At 18.9% G+C, this 25986-nt stretch overlaps 2 protein-coding genes across 2 annotated transcripts in view; one reads left to right on the plus strand and one right to left on the minus strand.

Annotated features, from left to right (window-relative positions):
* Positions 1-6198, plus strand: part of LOC117180716 (tRNA (adenine(58)-N(1))-methyltransferase catalytic subunit TRM61-like) — an 8519-nt gene extending 2321 nt beyond the window's left edge. The window contains exon 2 of the mRNA XM_033373204.1: positions 6173-6198. Within this exon, the coding sequence (XP_033229095.1) occupies positions 6173-6198 (26 nt within the window). The remainder of the gene's footprint in view (positions 1-6172) is intronic.
* Positions 6199-7652: 1454 nt separating this feature from the next.
* On the minus strand, positions 7653-24443 carry LOC117180717 (tubulin gamma-1 chain-like; the record flags this gene model as incomplete). Its single annotated transcript, XM_033373205.1, has 5 exons — positions 7653-8174; positions 15353-15667; positions 18403-18514; positions 20847-21041; positions 24301-24443. Coding segments are annotated over 5 exons (966 nt in total), but the record flags the coding sequence as incomplete, so codon positions are not given.
* Positions 24444-25986: the final 1543 nt, after the last annotated feature.

Below are 25986 nucleotides of genomic sequence, written 5' to 3' on the forward strand. Positions count from 1 at the left end.
AAATTTTGAACCAAAAAACAATTATTTTTCTCATAAGAATTTAATTTTCAACTAAAAAAGATGAATTTTCAAGAAAAATAGAAACGAATTTTTAAAAAAACACTTTCAACCAAAAAACAATTTTTTTTTCCTACAAGAATTTAATTTTCAACTAAAAAAAATGAAATTTTTATGAAAATATATGAATTTTTAACGAAAAAAATGAATTTTCAAACAGCGGTAATAATTTTCTGCCAAAAAGATAAATTTTCAAGAAAATATATGAATTTTTAACAAAAATATGAATTTTCAACTAAATAAACAAATTTTAAACCAAAAAACAATTATTTTTCCTGCAAGAATTTAATTTTCAACTAAAAAAAAAATAAATTTTTAAGAAAATATATGAATTTTTAACGAAAAAAAATGAATTTTCAAACAGCAATAATAATTTTCTGCCAAAAAGATAAATTTTCAAGAAAATATATGAATTTTCAAGTAAATAAAAAAATTTTAACCCAAAAAACAATTTTTTTTCCTACAAGAATTTAATTTACAACTAAAAAAAAAATTAATTTTCAAGAAAATACATGGACTTTTAACGAAAAAGATGAAATTTCAAACAGTGATAATAATTTTCTGCCTAAAAGATAAATTTTCAAATAAAAAGAATCATTTTATAGAAAAAGGAAAAATTTTTAACTTCAAATTAGCGTACAGTTGAATTTTCAACATAAAAAAGATCTATTTTTAACCAAAGAAATACAGAAATTTCTAAACATACAGTTGAATTTTCAACTAAAAAAGAGAACTTTTCAAGAAAAATAGAAACAAATTTAAAAAAAAACATTTTCAACCAAAAAAAAATTACTTTTTCCGACAAGAATTTAATTTTCAACTAAAAAAATTACTTTTTGAAGAAAAGAATGAATTTTCAAAGAGCGGTAATAATTTTTTGCCAAAAAGATAAATTTTCAAGAAAATAAATGAATTTTTAACCAAAATATGAATTTTTAACTAAATAAACAAATTTTAAACCAAAAAAACAATTATTTTTCATACAAGAATTTAATTTTAAACTAAAAAAATGAATTTTAAAGAAAATACATGAATTTTTAACGAAAAAGATGAATTTTCAAACAGCAATAATAATTTTCTGCCAAAAAGATAAATTTTCAAGAAAATATATGAATTTTTAACGAAAAAAAAATGGATTTTCAAATAGCAATAATAATTTTCTGACAAAAAGATAAATTTTAAATAAAATATATTATTTTTTAACTAAAATATTAATTTTAAACTAAATAAAAAAATTTTGAACCAAAAAACAATTATTTTTCTCATAAGAATTTAATTTTCAACTAAAAAAGATGAATTTTCAAGAAAAATAGAAGCGAATTTTTAAAAAACATATTTAACCAAAAAGCAATTATTTTTCCTGCAAGAATTTAATTTTTAACTAAAAAAAAAATAAATTTTTAAGAAAGTATATGAATTTTTAACGAAACAAAAATGAATTTTCAAATAGCAATAATAATGTTCTGCCAAAAAGATAAATTTTCAATAAAATATATTATTTTTTAACTAAAATATTAATTTTCAACTAAAAAAGATGAATTTTCAAGAAAAATAGAAACGAATTAAAAAAAAAAAACATTTTCAACCAAAGAAAAATTATTTTTCCTGCAAGAATTTAATTTTTAACTAAAAAAAAAATAAATTTTTAAGAAAATATAAGAATTTTTAACGAAAAAAATGAATGTTCAAACAGCAATAATAATTTTCTGCCAAAAAGATAAATTTTCAATAAAATATATTATTTTTTAACTAAAATATTAATTTTAAACTAAATAAAAAAATTTTGAACCAAAAAACAATTATTTTTCTCATAAGAATTTAATTTTCAACTAAAAAAGATGAATTTTCAAGAAAAATAGAAGCGAATTTTTAAAAAACATTTTCGACTAAAAAAAAATATTTTTTCTGCAAGAATTTAATTTTCAACTAAAAAAATATAAGAATTTTTAACGAAAAAAATTAATGTTCAAACAGCAATAATAATTTTGTACCAAAAAGATCAATTTTCAAGAAAATATATAAATTTTTACCCAAAATATGAAGTTTTAAACAAAAAGAATAATTTTATACAAAAAAGAAGAATTTTTAACTTCGAATTAGCGAATAATTGAATTTTCAAGATAAAAAAGATCTATTTTCAACCAAAAAAATACAGAAATTTATAAACATATAGTTGAATTTTCAACTAAAAAATATCAATTTAAAAAACAAATTAATTTTTAAGAAAAGACATGAATTTTGAACTAAATAAACTAATTTTCAACCAAAAAACAATCAATTTTCCAACAAGAACTTTAATTTTCTATTAAAAAGGTGCATTAAAAAAAAATATATGAATTTTTAATGAAAATATGAATTATCAATTTAAAAACTTTTTTACACAAAAATATCATTTTTAAATTTTTATTTAAAAAAATAATTCCCTACAAAAGAAAAATTTTCCTGTAATTAGTTCAACTTTCAATAAGAATATGAATTTTCTACCAGAAAAACCAAAATAAAAATATTCAATCAATTTTTTTTCAATCAATTTCTATTAAAAAAAAAAAAATTTTAACCAAACAAAAAAAAACAGCGAATTTTCCACGAAATAGTTCAACTTTCAAACTCGAAGATCAATGTGAATTTTCGACTGAAAAATTCTTTTATAACAAAAATGGAATGCTTTAATTTATATTTAAAGTCTTTCAAACAACTTTCAAACAAGAAGATTAATTTTTTTACCAAAAAAGACGAATTTTTAATAAAATACATGAATTTTCACACAAATGGTTAAATTTTCTACTAAAAAGATAAATTTTCAAAAAAAAAAAAAAAAAAAAAACAATTAATCTTCCAACAAAAAGTTTAATTTTCCATTACAAAAGACGAATTTTCGAAAAAATACTTGAATTTTGAACAAAAATATGAATTTTCAACTCAAAAGATTTTTTATAACAAAAATTTAATACTAAAAAAACGAAGTATTTGAATCTTAAAATATTCAATATTTATTAATTTAGAATTTTATTATTACATTTCTAGATAAAATAATTAATTTTCATCTAAGAAAAAGAGAATTTTCCACAAAATAGTTTAATTTTTAACCAAAATGATGAATTTTTGTACAAAAAGTTAATTTTCAACATAAAGTATTTTATTTTTCAATAAAAAAGTGTTAAATTAAATAAAAAGAATAATAATATTCAACAATTGATAAAAAAAAAGATGAATTTTCAACAAAATATTTTTTTTTTCAAACAATTTTTAGCGAAATAATTGACTTTTCAGCGAAAAAAAGAGAAACTTTGTACCTAAAATAGTATACTTATATTTTCAAATAAAAAAATTAATTTTTTACGAATTTAAGATAAAAAAATAAATCGGTTTGGTTTAAAATTTGGCTGCTCCAGTTGAAGTTACATTTTAATTAAAAAACTTTTTTGTTAATTTGAACTATTTTATTAAAAATTCTTTTTTTTTTTTTGTTAAAAATTAATTTTTTTAAAGTCCAAACTTAATGTTTTAAATTTTCTACCAAAATACAAATTTTCTTTTAAAAAAAGTTCAATTTTAACAAAATATATAAATTTTCAAGGACAAAGAATAATTTTAAATAAAAAAGATTTTTTAACTTCAAATTATGTTCGAACTTCTAACTTTTCCTAACGATTTTGCAAACAAAATACATGAATTTTAATCAAATATTTCAAGTTTAAACTAGAAATTATTTCTTACTTTCAAACAAGAAGATTAGTTGTTTTTTTTTAACAAAAAATATTTTTATAATTAATATTTATTAATATCAAGTAAGTAAGTAAGTTTTTATGCAAATAAAAAAAATCCATGAAAATAATTAAATTTTCAACTAAATATTTTTATTTTTAATGAAATTTTTAAACTAAAAGTTCAATTTTCAACCCAGAAGATAAATTTTCCACCAAAAAATACCACATTTTCAAGAAAATGGATTAATTTTCAACTACAAAAGATAAATTTTCAACAAAAAATGAAATAGTTTAATTTTAAGTTCGAGAAATAAGTTTTTAAGCAAGTAAAATAAATTTTTAACGATTTAGTTTGATTTTCAAACAAATGGATGAATTTTAAACCAAAAAGAATAAATTTCTAAAAAAAAAAATTTGATGAAAATTGAAAGTTAAATGTTTATTTAAAAAATTAATCTTTAATCAAAAAATCTAATTTTCAAAGAAAAAAAGAATCATTTTTAATAAAATTCATGAAGAATTTCTAACTAAAATTGTTAATTTTTTACAAAAAGACAAATTAAAGAAATATTTATAAATTTTCATCTTAGAAAACATAAATTTTCAAGGCTAAAATATAATAGTTTAATTTTCAGTTAGAGAAATGACTTTTTGAGCATAAATTTAAAAAAAAAAAGATTTTTTCACTAAAATGATAAATCAACAAAAAAATTGATTATATCTGTAATTTATTATATATAATAATTTCAAAGTTTTAACATTTTTGAAAAGATTCAAAAATATTTGAAAATTTTTAAAGATTTCAACTAATTTTCAACAAAATTTAGGTTTTTCAAGATTATGAAATAAAATTTTGAAACTTATTAAGCGTTTTGAAAGGGTTTAAGATAATTTAATTTTTAAGATTCTTAACATTCATTTTCAGATCATTAATTTTAAGATTCCGGGAAAAATTACGGCTGATGTTTTATTTTGAAAACCTAATTTTAAGAAAATATTTTTAAAAAATGGTCAATAATTTTCTAAAATTCATTAGAATTTAAAGAAAATTTTTGCATTATTGTAAGGTTGCAAAATTAAAAAAAAAAGATAAAAAAATAATTTTAAACATAAAAAGATTTGAATAAATTTAAAACAAAAATGGTTTCAAGAGAACAAATTTTTCATAAGCATTTCAGTTTTTAAAATTTTATGAAAAAGTCGAATCAATATAAAAGATATTTAGAAATATTAAAAAAAAAATTTTTTATAATTCCAAATTTGAGTGATTCACCAAAAATTAATACAAAATCTAGAAATTTTCCAACATTTAAAAAATTTTCTAGATTATAACAAAAAAATTCTTGAATTTCATGGGAATCTTTAAAGTGATTCTTTTTTTTATGTTTTTAAATTAATTTTTAGAGAATTTTTAAAAATATTTTTAAACATTACAAAAAATTTACAGAATTGTAAAAAATGAATCCAGAAAATTTTAAGACAGTATTAGGAATAATAAATAAATTTTAAAACTGCCTGAAAAAGTCATAAATATATTTTTCACTAACTCAAATTATTTCTACAATTTTTTAAAGTCTAGTAAAATAAAAAAATTAAGTTATTCTAAATATTTTATTTTTTATTAAAATTTATTTTTTCCTTCAAATTATTGTTTGGCTTAATAATTTTTTTTCCAGTTGAATATTTAACTAATAGGCTCAAAGTTAAACTGATTTCTTAAAAATTCATTTTTTAAATTAAAACTTTATAATTTTAGGTCAAAATTAATATCTTTGGTAGAAAAAACTATTTTATTAAAAATTCGTTATTTTTTTAAATTAATTCAACTGTTTTTATTTAAAAATTTATGTATTTGGTTGAAAAATAACTTATTTTTTTAAATTTTTATTTTCATTGTAAAAAATTAATTTGATTTGCAGAAAATTTGCCTCTTTATTTTTCAATATTTCAATCTTTTCAATATTTTTATTCAGCATAAAATTTTCTTGTCAAATTCTGAATTAAACAAAATTAATTTTCAATAAAAAATATTTAATCTTTTTTTGTTAAAGATTTAATTATTTTCCACCAGAAATCGGTATTTTTAGTAAAAAAATAGTTGTATTTTATTTTAAATAAATTTTTTTGTACAATTTGAACCTGCAATTATACAAAAAATTATTTGTTTAAAAAATATAATTTCAATATAGATTTCAAAGAAAATTTACAATTTTTTAACAGTTGCAGGTTATGTTAACGTTTTTCAAATTAAATTGGTTATTTTAAACAAAAATTATTAGAATTAGAAAATTATTTACAATTTTAAACAATTTATGTTATGTTATTTTATGCCGTTTCTTCAACTTTTAGTTTTTAAATAAAAATTATTAGATTTTAAAAAATATTTACTATTTTTGAAACAAATCTAGGTTATGTTGGTGCGTTTCTCCTGTAATTGGTATTTTTCAATAAAAATTATTAGATTTAAATCCAATCATTATAATTTGAACAAGATTTAGAAACGTTTAACAATTTTTAATTATATTTCCCTCGTAGAAAATTTAATTTTGAACTGTTGTAAATTTAATTTTTAATTTTCAATCGTTTAGAATTTATCCTTTGAAAATTAAACTGTTAAGAAATGATGAGAATTGAAAATTCCATTTTGAGTTGTTTAAAGCTCAAGAAAAAAAGCGAACTTTGTATCAAAAACAAAAAATTGTTGAACCTTCAAGCCAAGACGAATTTTCTTTACAAAGATTGCATTTTTAAACAAAAATATGTTCATTTTTTTCCCAAAAAAAAGACAAATTAAACAAAATAGATAAATTTTCAACTAAAAAAGAACATTTTTCATCAACAAACAAAATAGTTTAATTTTAAACCAAAGAAATGAAATTTTATGTCAAAAACATTAAATATATATAAAAAAAAACTTTAGTCAAATTCTTAATTAAAAAAATTAATTTTAAACCAGAGAAATTAATTTTTCACTAAATATTTTTATGGACATTTTTTATTTTATTGGCATTTTTAAACAAAAATATGTTCATTTTTTTCCCAAAAAAAAGACAAATTAAACAAAATAGATAAATTTTCAACTAAAAAAGAACATTTTTCATCAACAAACAAAATAGTTTAATTTTAAACCAAAGAAATGAAATTTTATGTCAAAAACATTAAATATATATAAAAAAAAACTTTAGTCAAATTCTTAATTAAAAAAAATTAATTTTAAACCAGAGAAATTAATTTTTCACTAAATATTTTTATGGACATTTTTTATTTTATTGGCATTTTTAAACCAAAATATGTTCATTTTTTTCCCAAAAAAAAGACAAATTAAACAAAATAGATGAATATTCAACTAAAAAAAGATCAATTTTCAACAACAAAAAATGATAATTTTTTGTCAACAACATTCAATGTCTATCAAAACAAAACAAGAAAATATGGTCAAATTCTTAATTATAAAATTTTTTTAATAAAAAAAAAACTTATTTTAAACCAGAAAAATTAATTTTTAACTAAATATTTTTATTGGAATTTTTAAACAAAAATTATAATTTGAACATGATTTAGAATCGTTCAAGAATGTCTAATTATATGATTTTTTTCCCTCGGAAAAATTGAATTTTCAACAATTAAAAATAAAATCAAATTTAAAAAAATGGTAGAAAATTGTAAATTTCATTTGTAACTGTTGTAAATAATTTCTTAGCAAATATTTAACGAAAATATATATTAATTCTAAAACTAAGATCTCAATCTTAATAAATAATGAAAAATATTCTCCTTGCATATTTTTTTCTACTATTTAAGATAATAAATATTATAAAATAACAAAAAAATCTGTTTTAATATTAATTTTATATTTAAATTAAAAAATTGTATAGATAAAAAATAAAATTCGCGTGCCTATTTTTTATTTATTATTTATAAATAATTTCTGTATACATTTCTGTCCTTATTTTGCACAAAAAATAATCCTAAATCGATCTTAATTCCGAGTCACAATATCGAATCTGGCATTTTAACGAACAAATATTCGCCATTTAGTTTATTCAGAAAATAAAAATTACAAACTTGATAGTTATAAAAATAGCTTTGAACGAAAATGAGTATTTTTTTTTAAAGAGAGAAAATTTTGATCAAGAACTGCATGATAATGTGAAAATTTTTCAAATTTTCAAATCTAAAAAAATGAAATTGAAGCGTTTTTTCGTGGATTTAGTCGGTTTTAGTTGGACTCCAGGTGAGATAATCGGCTTTAGTTGCGGCTCGATATTCCTTGACTAAATATTCGACCACCTCTCGTGAATTGTCCAGTTCGTCCAGATTTTCCTCGAACATTTTCTCCTTTCGGAACTGTTCGAGAAAAGCTTCTCGTTTTCGTAACTTGTCGTACTGCTGCAATGCTCGATCGAATAACTGAAAAAAATCATTATTTTTTCTAGAAAATTAAGGGTAGAAAAATGTATTTTCTACTATAAAAAATGGATTTTTAACCAAATAATTCAATTTTTAACATAATATTTGGATTTTCAACCTAAAAAGGTAAATTCTAGACAAAAAAAAGTGTCATAGTTTAAATTTTAATCAAAAAAGATAAAATTTATAAAAAAAAAAGAATAATTTTTCACGAAATAGATGAGTTTTTAACGAAAAAAAATATTTTTCATTCATAAAACAAATAAAAATTTTCCTTACAAAAATTTAATTTAAAAAAAATATATTTTTATTTTCCAAAACAAAAAGATAAATTTTCAACAACAAAAAATATATTTTAATTTTCAACTGAAGAAATGATTTTTAAACAATTAAACTTTAAAACGAAATAGTTAAATTTTCAACCAAAGAAATTAATTTTCAAAGAAAAAAAGAATAATTTTTTACAAAATACATGAATTTTCAACTAAATATTTTTATTTTAATGAAATTTTAAGGAAATAGTTGAATTTTCTACTAAAAAAAATAATTTTCAAAAAAAAAAGAATAATTTTTAATAAAATTAATGAATTTTCAACTAAATATTTCAATTTTAATGAAATACATGAATGTTCAACTAAAAATTTTAATTTTAATGGAATTTGAGGAAAATAGTTGAATTTTCAACCAAAGAAATTTATTTTTAAACAAAAAACAAAAATGATCATTTTTAACGAAATACATGAATGTTCAACTAAATATTTTTATTTTAATGAAATTTTAGGAAAATAGTTACATTTTCTACTAAAAAAATTAATTAAAAAAAAAAAAAGAATAATTTTTAATAAAATACATGAATTTTCAACTAAATATTTTAATTTTAATGGAATTTGAGGGAAATAATTGAATTTTATACTAAAGAAATTAGTTTTAAAACAAAAAAAAATGATCATTTTTAACAAAATACATGAATTTTCAACTAAATATTTTAATTTTAATGAAATTTCAGGAAAATAGTTGAATTTTCAATTAAAATTGTTCATTTTCTACCAAAAAAGACAAAAATCCTGATCAATAATATTTTAATTATAATAATTTAATTAATATTTTCAAACAAAATTATGTTCATTTTCTACAAAAAATGAAAAATTAAAAAAAAAATTGAATTTTCAACTGAAAAATATAAATTTTCAACAAAAAATAAAATAGTTTAATTTTCAGTTAAAGAAATGATTTAAAAAAAATTTTTTTAACAAAATAGTTAAATTTTTAACCCAATAAATGATTTTTTCGCCTAAAAGATTGCTTTCCTAAGAAAAAGAAAGAAAACCTTTTAACAAAATGCATGAATTTTCTACTAAATATTTTTATTTTAATGAAATTTTAGGAAAATAGTTAAACTTTCAACTAAAATGGTTCAATTTCTACCAAAAAAGAGCAATTTAGAAAAAATAGATGATTTTCTAACTAAAGAAGATAAATTTTCAACAAAAAATAAAATAGTTTAATTTTTAGTTAAAGAAATTATATAAAAAAACGAAATAGTTAAATTTGCAATCAAAAAAATGAGTTTTCAACCTGAAAGATTATTTTTCTACAAGAAAAAAGAATTTTTTTTAACAAAATACATGAAGTTTTAAGGGAAATAAATAAATTTTCAACCAAAGAAATTTATTTTAAAACAAAAATAGATAATTTTTAACAAAATACATGAATATTTTTACTAAATAAATTAATTTTCAAAGAAAAAAAGAATAATTTTTAACAACATACATGAATTTTCAACTAAATAGTTTAATTTTAATGAAATTTAAGGGAAATAGTTAAATTTTCAACCAAAGAAATTTATTTTAAAACAAAAATAGATAATTTTTAACAAAATACATGAATATTTTCTACTAAATAAATTAATTTTCAAAGAAAAAAAGTATAATTTTTAACAAAATACATGAATTTTCCACTAAATATTTTAATTTTAATAAAATTTGAGGGAAATAGTTAAATTTTCAACCAAAGAAATTTATTTTTAAACAAAAAATAAAAATGATAATTTTTAACGAAATACATGAATGTTCAACTAAATATTTTAATTTTAATGAAATTTCAAGAAAATAGTTGAACTTTAAACCAAAATGGTTCATTTTCTACAAAAAAAGAAAAATTAAAAAAAAAATGGATGAATTTTCAACTGAAAAATATAAATTTTCAACAAAAAATAAAATAGTTTAATTTTTAGTTAGAGAAATTATATAAAAAAAAAACGAAATAGTTAAATTTCGAATAAAAAAAATGAGTTTTCAGCCTGAAAGATTATTTTCCTACAAGAAAAAAGAATTTTTTTTAACAAAATACATGAATTTTCAACTAAATATTTTAATTTTAATGAAATTTAAGGAAAATGGATGAATTTTCTACTAAAGAAATTAATTTTCAAAGAAAAAAAGTATAATTTTTAACAAAATACATGAAGTTTTAAGGGAAATAAATAAATTTTCAACCAAAGAAATTTATTTTAAAACAAAAATAGATCATTTTTAACAAAATATATGAATTTTCTACTAAAGAAATTAATTTTCAAAGAAAAAAGAATAATTTTTAACAAAATACATGAATTTTCAACCAAAGAAATTTATTTTTAAACAAAAAACAAAAATGATAATTTTTAACGAAATACATGATTTTTTAACTAAATATTTTAATTTTAAGAAAAATTAAGAAAAAAAGATGAATTTGTAACAAAAAAAAATAGTTTAATTTTTAATCAAAGAAATGATTTAAAAAAAAACCTTTAAACGAAATAGTTAAATTTAAAAAAAAATTAATTTTCAACCTAAAAGATTATTTTTCTACAAAAAAAAAGAATACATTTTTAACAAAATACATGAAATTTCCACTAAATATTTTAATTTGAATGAAATTTGAGGGAAATAGTTAAATTTTCAACCAAAGAAATTTATTTTCAATAAAAAATAATAATTTTGAGCGAAATATATGAATGTTCAACTAAATATTTTTATTTTAATGAAATTTTAGGAAAATAGTCGATTTTTCAACTAAAATGTTTCATTTTCTACCAAAAAATGACTAATTAAGAAAAAATAGATGAATTTTTAACTTAAGAAGATAAATTTTCAACAAAAAATAACAAATAGTTTAATTTTTAGTTAAAGAAATTATATTTAAAAAAACTTCAAAACGAAATAGTTAAATTTTCAAGAAAGAAATGTGTTTTCAACCTAAATGATTATTTTCCTAAAAAAAAAAGCAATACTTTTTAACAAAACTCATGAAATTTCAATTAAATATCTTAATTTTAATGGAATTTGAGGAAAGTAGTTAAAATTTCCACCAATAAAATGAATTTTCAAAGAAAAAAATAATTATTATCAATAAAATACATGAGTTTTTAACAAATAAATGTTTTTTATTCATGAAATAAATAAAAGTTTATTTAAATTGTTGAACCCTTAAGCAAAAAGACGAATTTTCTTTAAGAAAATAGTTAAATAGTTGAATTTTCAACAACAAAAAAATGAGTTTTCAACCCTTACATGAATTTTCAACTAAATAATATTTTCAATTGAAAATTCATTACTTTGGTTAAAAATTTTAAAGTCTCTTTTCTTTTCTTCAAAAATAATTTCTTTAACTGAAAATTAAACTATTTTATTTTTTTGTTGAAGATTCATATATTTTTCCTCAATTTGTCTTTTTTTGGTAGATAATGAACCATTTTGGTTAAGAATTTAAGTATTTTCCTAAAATTTCATTAAATTAAAAATACTAAAACTAAAATGGTTCATTTTCTAGCAAGAAAAATACAAATTAAGAAAAAAAAGATAAATTTGCAACTAAAGAAGATGAATTTTTAACAAAAAATAAAATAGTTTAATTCTTAATCAAAGAAATGATTTTAAAAATATAATAACCTTTAGACGAAATAGTTAAATTTTCAACCGAAAAAATACATTTTCAAAGAAATAAAGGAATTTAAAAAAAAAAAAAATATACGATTTTTCAACTAAATATTTTAATTTTAATGAAATTTTAAGAAAATAGTTGAACTTTCAACTAAAATTGTACATTTTCTAGCAAAAAAAAAAGACAGATTAAGAAATAATTTATAAATTATCAACAAAAAATAAAATAGTTTAATTTTCAGTTAAAGAAATTATTTTTTAAGAAAGGAAAATAAACTTTAAAACGAAACAGTTTAATTTTCAAACGAGGAAATTAATTTTCAATCGAAAAAATTCATTTTCAAAGAAATAAAAGAATAATTTGAACAAAATACACGAATTTGCAACTAAATATTTTAAGTTTAATGAAATTTTAAGAAAATAGTTGAACTTTCAACTAAAATTGTACATTTTCTAGCAAAAAAAAAAAAGACAAATTAAGAACAAAAAGGTGAATTTTCAACTAAAAAAGATGAATTAAAAAAAATTAATATAATAGTTTAATTTTTAACCCAAGAAATGATTTTAAAAAATAATAAAATAAACTTTTAAACGAAATTGTTAAATTTTCAAAAAAAAAACAATAATAAATGAATTTTCAACCTGAAAGATTGTTTTCCTACAAAAAAAAAATAATGCTTTTTATCAAAATACATGAATTTTCAACTAAATATTTTAATTTTAATAAAATTCTAGGAAAACAGTTGAATTTTCAACTAAAATTGTTCATTTTCTGCCAAAGAAGACAAAAATCCTGATCATAAATATTTTAATTAGAATAATTTAATTAATATTTTCAAACAAAAATATGTTCATTTTCTACAAAAAGAAAAGACAAATTAAAAAAAAATTGATGAATTTTCAACTAAATATTTTAATTTTAATGAAATTTTAAGAAAATAGTTGAACTTTCAACTAAAATGGTTCATTTTCTACAGAAAAAGACAGATTAAGAAATAATTTATAAATTATCAACAAAAAATAAAATAGTTTAATTTTTAGTTAGAGAAGTGACTTTTTAAACAAATAAAATAAACTTTAAAACGAAATAATTCAGTTTTCAGCCAAAAAAAAGAAATATTCAATTAAAAGATTTTTTTGCTAAAAAAAAAAAAAGAATTCTTTTTAACAATGTACATGCATTTTTAGCCGAAAAAAATCATTTTCAAAGAAATAAAAGAATAATTTTTAACAAAATACATGAATTTTCAACTAAATATTTTAATTTTAATGAAATTTTAAGAAAATAGTTGAACTTTCAACTAAAATGGTTCATTTTCTACCAAAGAAGACAAAAATCCTGATCATAAATATTTTAATTAGAATAATTTAATTAATATTTTCAAACAAAAATATGTTCATTTTCTACAAAAAATGAAAAATTAAAAAAAAAAATTGATGAATTTTCAACTGAAAAAATTAATTTTCAAAGAAATAATAGAATAATTTTTAAGAAAATACTGGAATTTTTCAACTAAATACTTTAATTTTAATGAAATTTTAAGAAAATAGTTGAACTTTCAACTAAAATGGTTCATTTTCTACAAAAAAAAAAAGATTAAGAAATAATTTATAAATTATCAACAAAAACTAAAATATTTTAATTTTCAGTTGAAGAAATTATTTTAATGAAAATAAACTTTAAAACGAAATATTTAAATTTTCAACAAAATAAATGATTTTTTCGCCAAAAAGATTGCTTTCTTAAAAAAAAAGAAAGAAAACTTTAAACTAAATACATGAATTTTTAACTAAATATTTTAATTTTAAGAAAAATTAAGAAAAAATGATGAATTTGTAACAAAAAATAAAATAGTTTAATTTTTAATCAAAGAAATGATTTTAAAAAAACCTTTAAACGAAATAGTTTAATTTTAAAAACAATTAATTTTCAACCTGAAAGATTGTTTTCCTACAAAAAAACAATGCTTTTTAACAAAATACATGATTTTTCAACTAAATATTTTAATTTTAATGAAATTCTAGGAAAATAGTTGAATTTTCAACTAAAATGGTTCATTTTCTACCAAGGAAGACAAAAATCCTGATCATTAATATTTTAATCATAATAATTTAATTAATATTTTCAAACAAAAATATGTTCATTTTCTACAAAAAAGACAAATTAAAAAAAAAATGGATGAATTTTCACGAAAAAATAAAATAGTTTAATTTTTATGTTAGAGAAGTGATTTTTTAAACAAATAAAATAAACTTTAAAACGAAATAGTTCAGTTTTCAGCCAAAGAAAAGAAATATTCAATTAAAAGATTTTTTTGCTAAAAAAAAGAATTCTTTTTAACAATGTACATGCATTTTTAGCCGAAAAAAATAATTTTCAAAGAAATAAAAGAATAATTTTTAACAAAATACATGAATTTTCAACTAAATATTTTAAGTTTAATGAAATTTTAAGAAAATAGTTGAACTTTCAACTAAAATGGTTCATTTTCTAGCAAAAAAAAAGACAAATTAAGAAAAAAAAGATGAATTTGCAACTAAAGAAGATGAATTTTTAACCAAAGAAATAATTTTAAAAAAAATAACCTTTAAACGAAATAGTTAAATTTTCAACCGAAAAAATTCATTTTCAAAGAAATAAAAGAATATTTTTTTTAAAAAATACACGATTTTTCAACTAAATATTTTAATTTTAATGAAATTTTAAGAAAATAGTTGAACTTTCAACTAAAATGGTTCATTTTCTACAAAAAAAAAGACATTTTAAGAAATAATTTATAAATTATCAACAAAAAATAAATTAGTTTAATTTTCATTTAAAGAAATTATTTTTTAAGAAAATAAAATAAACTTTAAAACGAAACAGTTAAATTTTCAATCGAAAAAATTCATTTTCAACTAAATATTTTAAGTTTAATGAAATTTTATAAAAATAGTTCATTTTCTACCAAAAAAAGCACCGAATTCTATAGAATTAAAAAGTCTATTTATACAAATTCAAACTAATTTACAAAAATTCAAAAAGATTCCAAAAAACTAAAAGAATTCAGAATAAAATAATAAGAATTCATGATGAATTTGAAAAAAAAGTTTCAAATCTTTGAAAATCTACGAAATAACTCAATTTTCTTGAATAAATTCTTTAAAGTCCACTAAAATATTTTTAAAATTCTATGAAATCTAGGAATATATCCTGAAAACGTGGAAAATTGATTTAAAAAAAAAAATGGATGAATAAATCTCGAATAAAATTGTAAATACCGATGAAATATTTGTGTGGTTCGCCAACATCAAACCGGATACTCGATGAGTGCTTTGTATGTAAGGAGACTTCCGGGAGAGCGCCACTTGAATACTGGCTGGACCCCAGGGAATAAATTGTGCCAGTTTCCTTTCTCGAATTCTTTGCAAAGATTTGTGAACTTGTGTGGGATCAACTTCGCCCTGAATAATATTTAAAATTGAAATGTAACAGTGCGCCGCGTTTCTGTCTAAAGCCGTGGAAACCATCATATTTTTTGGTTGCAAAAGTCGCCGCATAACGTCTAAAACTGAAGTTTTTCGGACCGATGCTCCCTACAATAATAGAGAGAAAAACAGAATTTTTAGGGCCTGAAATTTTTAAAAATAAGAAATTTTTTTTATGAAGAAAATAGGAAAATTAATTGATTTAAATAAAATAAATATTTTTAGTAATTTTTTAAGTAAAAATATTGCACTTTCAACGAGATAGATGTATTTTTAATTAAATCGTTGAATTTTCTTCTACTACTGACAATGATCAATTTTCAGTCAAAAATTGAATACATTTTCAGTTCAACAAATTTATTTTCAATCCAAAAAAAAAGTAAGTTTTCAGGAAAAAAGAAATTTCAGTTAATCGGGGGGAAAATGTCATCTAAAATTTTGAATTTTCGTGCCAAAATAGCGAATTTTGTGCAAAACAGTTTTCAACCAAATGATTCACAATTCATAAATTTAAAAAGAGAACTTTCAATAAATTTGTTAATTTTCATTTAAAAAATGAATTTTTTACTAAAATTATGAATTTTAAAGCAAAAGAATTTATTTGTAATCAAATAGTTGCATTTTTAACCTGAAAAATGAATTTTTACGAAAAAAAGACAAATTTTCATCAAAATAAATTAATTTTCAACCAAAAATATAATATTTCAATTTGCAATTAGAAAAATTAATTTTCAACTAACTATTTAAATTTTCAACAAAAAAAAAAAAACGAATTTTTAGAACAAAAATCCAATATTTAAATTTAAAGTTAAAAAAAATTTTCAGTCAAAAAGGAAAAAAATTTTTTAGATGACATAATAATAGCGAAAAAAATAGAATTATTTTTAGTAAAAATATTGCATTTTCAACGGAATAGGTACATTTTTTCTACTAATAAAAACGAGCAATTTTCAACCAAAAATTGAAAGCATTTTCAGTTCAAAAAATTTATTTTCAACGCGAAAAAAATAAATGTTCAACAAAAAAGAAATTTTAGATAATTAGGCATTTAAAAATTCTTAAAATTAAAAATGTAAGCTTCTAGAATAATAGAATTCTCGAAAAATAAGATTCCAGAAATGGAAAGTTACCAAATAAAAATATTCTAGAATAATAAAATTCCCGAAATGGAAAATAACCGAATAATAAAATTATACAATAATAAAAGTCTGAAATAATAAAATTCCTGAAATGGAAAATGACCGAATAATAAAATTCTAGAATATTAAATTCTAGAATAATAAAATTCCCGAAATGGAAAATAACCGAATAATAAAATTCTAGAAAAATAAAATTCCCGAAATGGAAAATTACCGAATAATAAAATTATACAATGATAAAAGTTTGAAATAATAAAATTCCTGAAATGGAAAATGACCGAATAATAAAATTCCCGAAATGGAAAATTACCGAATAATAAAACTCTAGAATATTAAATTCTAGAATAATAAAATTCTAGAAAAATAAAATTCCAGAAATGGAAAGTTACCGAATAATAAAATTCTAGAATATTAAATTTTAAAATAATAAAATTCCCGAAATGGAAAATAACCGAATAATAAAATTCTAGGAAAATAAAATTCTAGAATATTAAATTCTAAAATAATAAAATTCTAGAATAATAAAATTCCCGAAATGGAAAATTACCGAATAATAAACTCTAGAATATTAAATTCTAGAATAATAAAATTCTAGAAAAATAAAATTCCAGAAATGGAAAATAACCGAATAATAAAATTCTAGGAAAATAAAATTCTAGAATATTCAATTCTAAAATAATAAAATTCTAAAAAAATAAAATTCCAGAAATGGAAAGTTACCGAATAATAATATTCTAGAAAATTAAATTCTAGAATAATAAAATTCCCGAAATGGAAAATAACCGAATAATAAAATTCTAGAAAAATAAAATTCCAGAAATTTAAAGTTACCGAATAATAATATTCTAGAATATTAAATTCTAAAATAATAAAATTCCCGAAATGGAAAATTACCGAATAATAAAATTATACAATAATAAAAGTCTGAAATAATAAAATTCCTGAAATGGAAAATGACCGAATAATAAAATTCTAGAATAATAAAATTCTAGAATATTAAATTCTAGAATAATAAAATTCCCGAAATGGAAAATTACCGAATAATAAAACTCTAGAATATTAAAATCTAGAATAAAATTCTAGAAAAATAAAATTCCAGAAACGGAAAGTTACCGAATAATAATATTCTAGAAAATTAAATTCTAGAATAATAAAATTCCCGAAATGGAAAATAACCGAATAATAAAATTCTAGAAAAATAAAATTCTAGAATATTAAATTCTAGAATAATAAAATTCTAGAAAAATAAAATTCCAGAAATGGAAAGTTACCAAATAATAATATTCTAGAAAATTAAATTCTAGAATAATAAAATTCCCGAAATGGAAAATAACCGAATAATAATATTCTAGAATATTAAATTCTAAAATAATAAAATTCCCGAAATGGAAAATTACCGAATAATAAAATTATACAATAATAAAAGTCTGAAATAATAAAATTCCTGAAATGGAAAATGACCAAATAATAAAATTCTAGAATATTAAATTCTAGAATAATAAAATTATAGACTAATAAAATTCTAAAATAATAAAATTCCCGAAATGGAAAATGACCGAATAATAAAATTCTAGAATAATAAAGCATTTAAAAATTCTTTAAATTAAAAATGTAAGTTTAGAAATAAAAATTTTAAATGGAAAATTTGTAAAGTAAAAAAATGTTTAATTTAATTTTAAATTTAACTTAAGAATATAAAAATACCTCTTGATCTGTGGTAAGTGGAGTATAACCTGTCATCAGAAAATGAAGTCGGGGAGTTGGTATTAATGGTGCTATCAAACCCACTAAATCATTGTTCATGTACGAAGGGTATCTGAAAGTTTAAAACACAATTGTATTTAATATCTTGAAAAAATATTAGTTTTTCAATTTATATTGAAACAAAATTTTCAACTAAATAGTTAAATTTTGAAGAAAAAAAAAGTTTTTCAATCAAAATAATCAATCATCAGCAAAAAAAATTATCTTCGAACAAAGTTATTCCATTTTCAAAAAATTAGTTTAATTTCTAGGCAAAAAAAATGAATTTTCAAATAAAAATGTAATAGTTGATATTTCAACAAGAAAATTATTATTTAAATCTAAAAACACTTTAATTCAACTAAAAAATAGAAATTTTCAACCATATAGTTGAATTTTTAACGAAAAAAGTACATTTTAAACCAAGAAGATGAATATTTAACCCAAAAGATTAATTTTCGATAAAAAAGATTAATTTTCAACTGAAAAAGATACATTTTTAACCAAGTATGGAACTTAAATTTTCATTTAAAAAATGAATCAAAAAAATTTTATTTTAACCAAATTACTTAAATTTTGAACAGAAAAAGGCGATTTTGCAATCAAAATGATAAATCGTCAACAAAAAAAAAATGAATTTCGCACAAAGGAATTCCATTTAAAAAAAAAAGTAATTTAAATTCCAGACAAAAAAGATGAATTCTCAACAAAAATGTAATTGTTAATATTTCAACCAAAAAATATGATAACTTTCATGCAAAAACTGTGAAATTTAACAAAAAAAAAACGAACTTTTAAACAATAATTTAAATTTCTAATGGAATTTTCAATAAAAAATATTAATTTTCTACCAAAAAAAAAAGATTATTTTTCAACTGAAGAGGATAAATTATTAACTAAACATGGAACAATCAAATTTTCATTTTAAAAACATTAATTTTAAAAAAATCTTTTATAACAAAATAGTTAAATTTTGAGCAAAAAAATTAATTTCCAAGAAAGAAATTCAATTTAAAAAAAAATTAGTTTAATTTAGAGCCAAAAAATATAAATTCTCGATGAAAACTTTTAATAGTTGATATTTCAACCAAAAATTATTTTAATTTTAATCCAAGAATTATTAAATTCAGTCAAAAAAGACGAGTTTTTAAACAAATATTTGTATTTCTAAGGGAATTCTCAACTTAATAGTTAAATTTTCAACCAAAAAAAATTTCAATTGTAGAAGATAAATTTTGAAACAAAAATGAAACAGTTAAAACTGTATTTTTAAAAATTAGTTTTCAAACGAAAAAAATTATTTTTATCAAAAAAGTTCAATTTTGAAAAAAAAGTTTTTTTTTTCAATAGAAATAATCAATCGTCAAGCAACAAAAAAATTTACTTCGAACAAAGTAGATTCACACAATGTAATTGTTTGATATTTCAGCCAAAAAAGAAGAATTTTCAAACCTTATAGTTAAATTTGTTAACAAATAAATAAATTTTTAATCGAAAAGATAAATATTTAACCCCAAAGATGATTTTTTTTACCAAAAAAGATTAATTTTCATTTTAAACAAATTAATTTTCAATCAAAAAAATTATTTTTAACTTTTATTTTAATCCAAAAACAGTTGAATTTAACAAAAAAAAATAGGAATTTTCGACCGAATAGTTAAATTTTCAATCGAATATTTGAATTTGCATCTAAAGATAAATTTTCAACCAAGTATGGAATATTTAATTTTTTTTTTTAATAATAATTTTGAACGAAATGCTTCAATTTTGAACAAAAATAAAAATTTTTCAATCAAGAGAATCAATGATCAAAAACTAAAAAAAAAAAACGAATTTTCAACAAAATACTTCAATCTTAAAACAAAATTGATTATTAATATTTATATGTATATATATATTTAAATTATCAATTTTAATGAAAAAAAATATCAATCCAAATTTGTATATTTGTTATGAACTAATAACATATTTATCAAAATTATTATTCATTTAAAATATTAAAAAAAAATATTTTAAAACGAATATATATTAATATATAATTATAAGTTTGTCTTATTGTGTATTATAAAATAAAACAATAAGTACCTCTGAATAAATTAAAATACCGTCAAATTTATTTAATTATTAATTATTTATATTTATATTATTATTTATTATTTATTTAATAGGATATCTAATCTTAGGTTATTATAAAATTTAATTAAAAAAATATTTGTATAAATTATAAATTATATTAAATTATTAATTACTTATATTCAACCAAATAATTAAAATTCAGTTATATAAGTAACTTCATTAAAATAATTAATTAATATTAACTAAATTAATTTTTTCTAAAAAGTCTAACCGCTATTGCCGGCATTTTAAAAATTTATAATTAAAAATCGTGCAAATTCAAAGTTTACCTGAGCGTTGTTGTGCTGACAGACATGATCGTCGAAACCAATTTATTAATTTGCGTAAAACTTGGATTTTGAATGTGCAGCCTGTCCGATGCAATTCTGTTTAAAGCGGTGTTATCTAAAACTACAACGCAGTCAGCACACTGCGTTAATCTCTTCAAGGTGAGTAACGAATTGTAAGGTTGAACGACGACATCGCTGTAATTTTTGACAAACTTAAATTTAAGAGATACTTTCTTTTTCGGAGAAGACTGAAAAATCCTGAATAATAAAACTACCGAAAAATGAAAATAACTAATTCGACAATTCCCAAATATTAAAAATCGTAAAAAATAAAATTGCAGAAAAATAAAAATACCGAATTGGAAAATTCCAGAATATTAACATTCTAGAATAATAAAATTCCCGAAATGGAAAATTTTTGAATATTAAAATTCCAGAATAATAAAATTCTAGAATAATAAAATTCCCGAAATGAAAAATGTCAGGATAATAAAATTCCAGAAATGGAAAATTACCGAATAATAATATTCTAGATTATTAAATTCTAGAATAATGAAATTCCCGAAATGGAAAATTACCTAATAATTAAATTCTAAAATAATAAAATTTCCGAAATGGAAAATGACCGAATGATAAAATTCTAGAATAATAAAATTACCCAAATGGAAAATTACCAAATAATAAACTTCTAGAATAATAATATTCTCGAAAAGGAAAATTACCGAATAGTAAAATTTCATAAATGTAAAATTACCGAATAATAATATTCTAGAATATTAAATTCTAGAATAATAAAATTCCCGAAATGGGAAATTACCGAATTGATTGGAAATTTAAAAATTAAAATGGAAATGGAAAACTATCGAATAATAAAATTCCAGAATAATAAAATTCTAGAATGATAAAATTCCCGAAATGGAAAATTACCGAATAATAAGATTCTAGAATATTAAATTCTAGAATAATAAAATTCCCGAAATTGAAAAATACCGAACTGAATGGAAATTAAAAAAAAATTTTAATTAATTTTAAAAAAATGGAAATAGAAAATTATCGAATAATAAAATTCTAGAATAATAAAATTCTAGAATGATAAAATTCCCGAAATGTAAAATTAACTAATAATAAAATTCCCGAAATGGAAAATTACCGAATAATAAAATTCTAGAAGAATAAGATTCTCAAAGTGAAAAATTACCGAATAATAAAATAATTTCCGAAATTGAAAATGACCGAATAATAAAGTTCACGAATTGGAAAATTACCGAATAATAAAATTCTAGAATAATAAAATTCTGAAATAATAAAATTCTGCAATAATAAAATTCTAGAATAATAAAATTCCCGAAATGGAAAATTACCGAATCATAAAATTCTAGAATAATAAAATTTCATAAATGTTAAATTACCGAATAATAAGATTCTAGAATATTAAATTCTAGAATAATATAAAATTCCCGAAATGGGAAATTACCGAATTGATTGGAAATTTAAAAATTAAAATGGAAATGGAAAATTATCGAATAATAAAATTCCAGAATAATAAAATTCTAGAATAATAAAATTCTAGAATGATAAAATTCCCGAAATGGAAAATTAACGAATAATAAAATTCCAGAAATGTAAAATTACCGAATAATAAGATTCTAGAATATTAAATTCTAGAATAATAAAATTCCCGAAATGGAAAATTACCGAATTGAATGGAAATTTAAAAATTAAAATGGAAATAGAAAATTATCGAATAATAAAATTCTAGAATAATAAAATTATAGAATGATAAAATTCCCGAAATGTAAAATTAACGAATAATAAAATTCTAGAATAATAAAATTACCCAAATGGAAAATTACCAAATAATAAACTTCTAGAATAATAATATTCCCGAAAAGGAAAATTACCGAATAGTAAAATTTCATAAATGTAAAATTACCGAATAATAATATTCTAGAATATTAAATTCTAGAATAATAAAATTCCCGAAATAGGAAATTACCGAATTGATTGGAAATTTAAAAATTAAAATGGAAATGGAAAACTATTGAATAATAAAATTCCAGAATAATAAAATTCTAGAATAATAAAATTCTAGAATGATAAAATTCCCGAAATGGAAAATTAACAAATAAAATTCCAGAAATGGAAAATTACCGAATAATAAGATTCTAGAATAATAAAATTCCCGAAATTGAAAAATACCGAACTGAATGGAAATTAAAAAAATTTTTAATTAATTTTAAAAAAATGGAAATAGAAAATTATCGAATAATAAAATTCTAGAATAATAAAATTCTAGAATGATAAAATTCCCGAAATGTAAAATTAACGAATAATAAAATTCTAGAATAATAAAATTCCCGAAATGGAAAATTACCGAATAATAAAATTCCAGAATAATATAATTCTAGAATAATAAAATTCCCGAAATGGAAAATTACCGAATAATAAAATTCTAGAATAATAAAACTCTAGAATAATTAAATTCCCGAAATGGAAAATTACCGAATAATAAAATTCCAGAATAATAAGATTCCCAGAATGGAGAATTACCGAATAATAAAATTTCCGAAATTGAAAATGACCGAATAATAAAATTCCCGAAATGGAAAATTACCGAATTAAATAGAAAATTAAAAATTAAAATGGAAATGGAAAATTATCGAATAATAAAATTCCAGAATAATAAAATTCTAGAATAATAAAATTCCCGAAATGGAAAATTACCGAATAATAAAATTCTAGAATAATAAAACTCTAGAATAATTAAATTCCCGAAATGGAAAATTACCGAATAATAAAATTCCAGAATAATAAGATTCCCAGAATGGAGAATTACCGAATAATAAAATTTCCGAAATTGAAAATGACCGAATAATAAAATTCACGAAATGGAAAATTACCGAATGATAAAATTCTAGAATAATACAATTCCCGAAATGGAAAATTACTGAATAATAAAATTTACGACAATTAATAATATTACCGAATTGGAAAATTCCTGACAAAAATTTGCCGACATATAAAATATCCTAATTGGAAAATTCCCGAAAATTAAACATTAAAAATAAATTGGAAAAACAATATTTCATTACTGTATTTCTAATCAATAAAATGTATTTATAAAAAAAATTGTAACTGTTTAATATCGAAAATTTTTCAATGTAGATATTTTGCAATTCGGCAATTTTCTGTCGGGAATTTTCCAACTTGGGAATTTTATTATTTGAGAATCTTTCAATTTAGTATTTTTATTTTTCAGCAATTTTATTATTCGCGAATTTTAATATTCCAGAATTTTCCAATTACGTATTTTTAATTTTCGGCAATTTTATTATTCGGAAAATTTCTAACTCTGGAATTTTACAGTGTCGGAAATTTTATTTTTCGGGATTTTTCAGTCATCCTTATTTTTTTTTACTGTAAAAAAGATAAAGAATAAATTATTTCTCGTTACCTTATTTCATCTTGATTCGGAAAAACACTGTATGTCTCAATTAATTTTTTTGGAAATCTGTCAGCTAAACTTTCCAACATGAACGATCCCATTCCGGATCCGGTTCCACCGGCTATTGAGTGACATAGCACAAAACCCTGTAAATTTTTGTTTATTACAACCAGGGTGGCCGTTTTATTTTTTCCTTAATTTCCGATTTTTTCTAGGTTCGCAAACATTTTTTATGGTCTATGAAGTTTAAAAAATCGAACTCTAAAGCTAAAAATGTATCTGTTCGAAGTTATAAAAACTGAGCTGCAAATTAAAGGACTCAAAAGTAGAACTCTTGAATTTGAAATTTTTTTAAATTTAAGTTTAAAAGTTTTTTAATTAAAAAATTTGGTATTCAAATGCTTAATAATTTACTGGTATAAAATGGAATTCAGATCTTTAAAAAATTGATTTCTTGAATTGAAAAATAAATTATTTAACATTTTAAATAGTTTATAAATTCTTAAAATTCTTTAAAATTTGATTTCAAAATCTTGAAACATCTTTTATATTTTTTCAAATTTTAAATTATTAAAAATTTTTTTTTTTAGAATTTGTCCTAAATATATTTTTTTAAAACTGCCAAATAAAAAAATGTTGCACAAATCATTTTCAATTATCCAAAGAAATTTTTTATTCATCGGATGCCTTTGAAAATCTTGAAGTATTTACATGTAATTTAAAACTTTTTTTTTCAAATTTTTAATTATTTAAAAAAAAATTTCTAGAATTTTTCCTACATTTAAAAAAAAATGCTGCCCAATTAAAAATTTATTTCCTAAATTCTTCCACATTGATTTTTGATAATTTTGTAAATCTTTCTAAATCTTTTTACACATTTTCGAAAAATTAATTTTTTAAAATACAAAATCATTTTCAATTTTCCAAGTAAATGTTTTTTATTCTTCTGACGCCTTTTAAAATCCTTAAAAATCTTAAAACATGTTTTCATTTTTTTCAAATTTTAAATTATTTAAAAAATTTGTTCTAGAATTTTTCCTATTTTTTTTTTAAATCCTGCCAAATTAAAAAAAAATTCCTTAAAATGCTTAAAAATATTTAAACATCTACATTTAGTTTTGCATTTTAAAAATTTCTAATCATTTGAAAAATTTGTTCTAGAATTTTTATTTATTTTTTGTTTAATTCTGCCAAATTAAACAAATTTTCTTAAAATCTTCCACATTCATTTTTGATAATTTTGTAAATCTTTCTAAATCTTTTTAAACGTTTTCAACAAATTTATTTTTTAAAATACAAAATCATTTTCAATTTTCCAAGGAAATTTCTTTTTATTCTAGAAATTTCTAGAATTTTCCTACATTTTTTTAAATCCTGTTCAATTAAAAAATTTTCTTAAAATTCTTCAAAGATTGAAAAATCTACATTTAGTTTTGCATTTTTTAAATTTTAAATGATTAAAAAAGTTTATTTCTAGAATTTTTCCTCATTTTTTTAAATCCTGCTAAACTAAAAAAATTTCCTTCAAATACTCCACATTCATTTTTGATAATTTTGAAATTTTTTAATTGAATTTTTTATTATTTTATTTTTTATTGAAACATCTAAATGTTGTTTTACATTTTTTCAAATTTTAAAATATTTTTTAAAAAAATGTTCTAGAATTTTTTCTAAAATTCTCTTGCAAATCCTGCC

This window comes from Belonocnema kinseyi, chromosome 9 (genome assembly GCF_010883055.1).
Source record: "Belonocnema kinseyi isolate 2016_QV_RU_SX_M_011 chromosome 9, B_treatae_v1, whole genome shotgun sequence".
In the NCBI taxonomy this organism is placed as follows: domain Eukaryota; kingdom Metazoa; phylum Arthropoda; class Insecta; order Hymenoptera; family Cynipidae; genus Belonocnema; species Belonocnema kinseyi.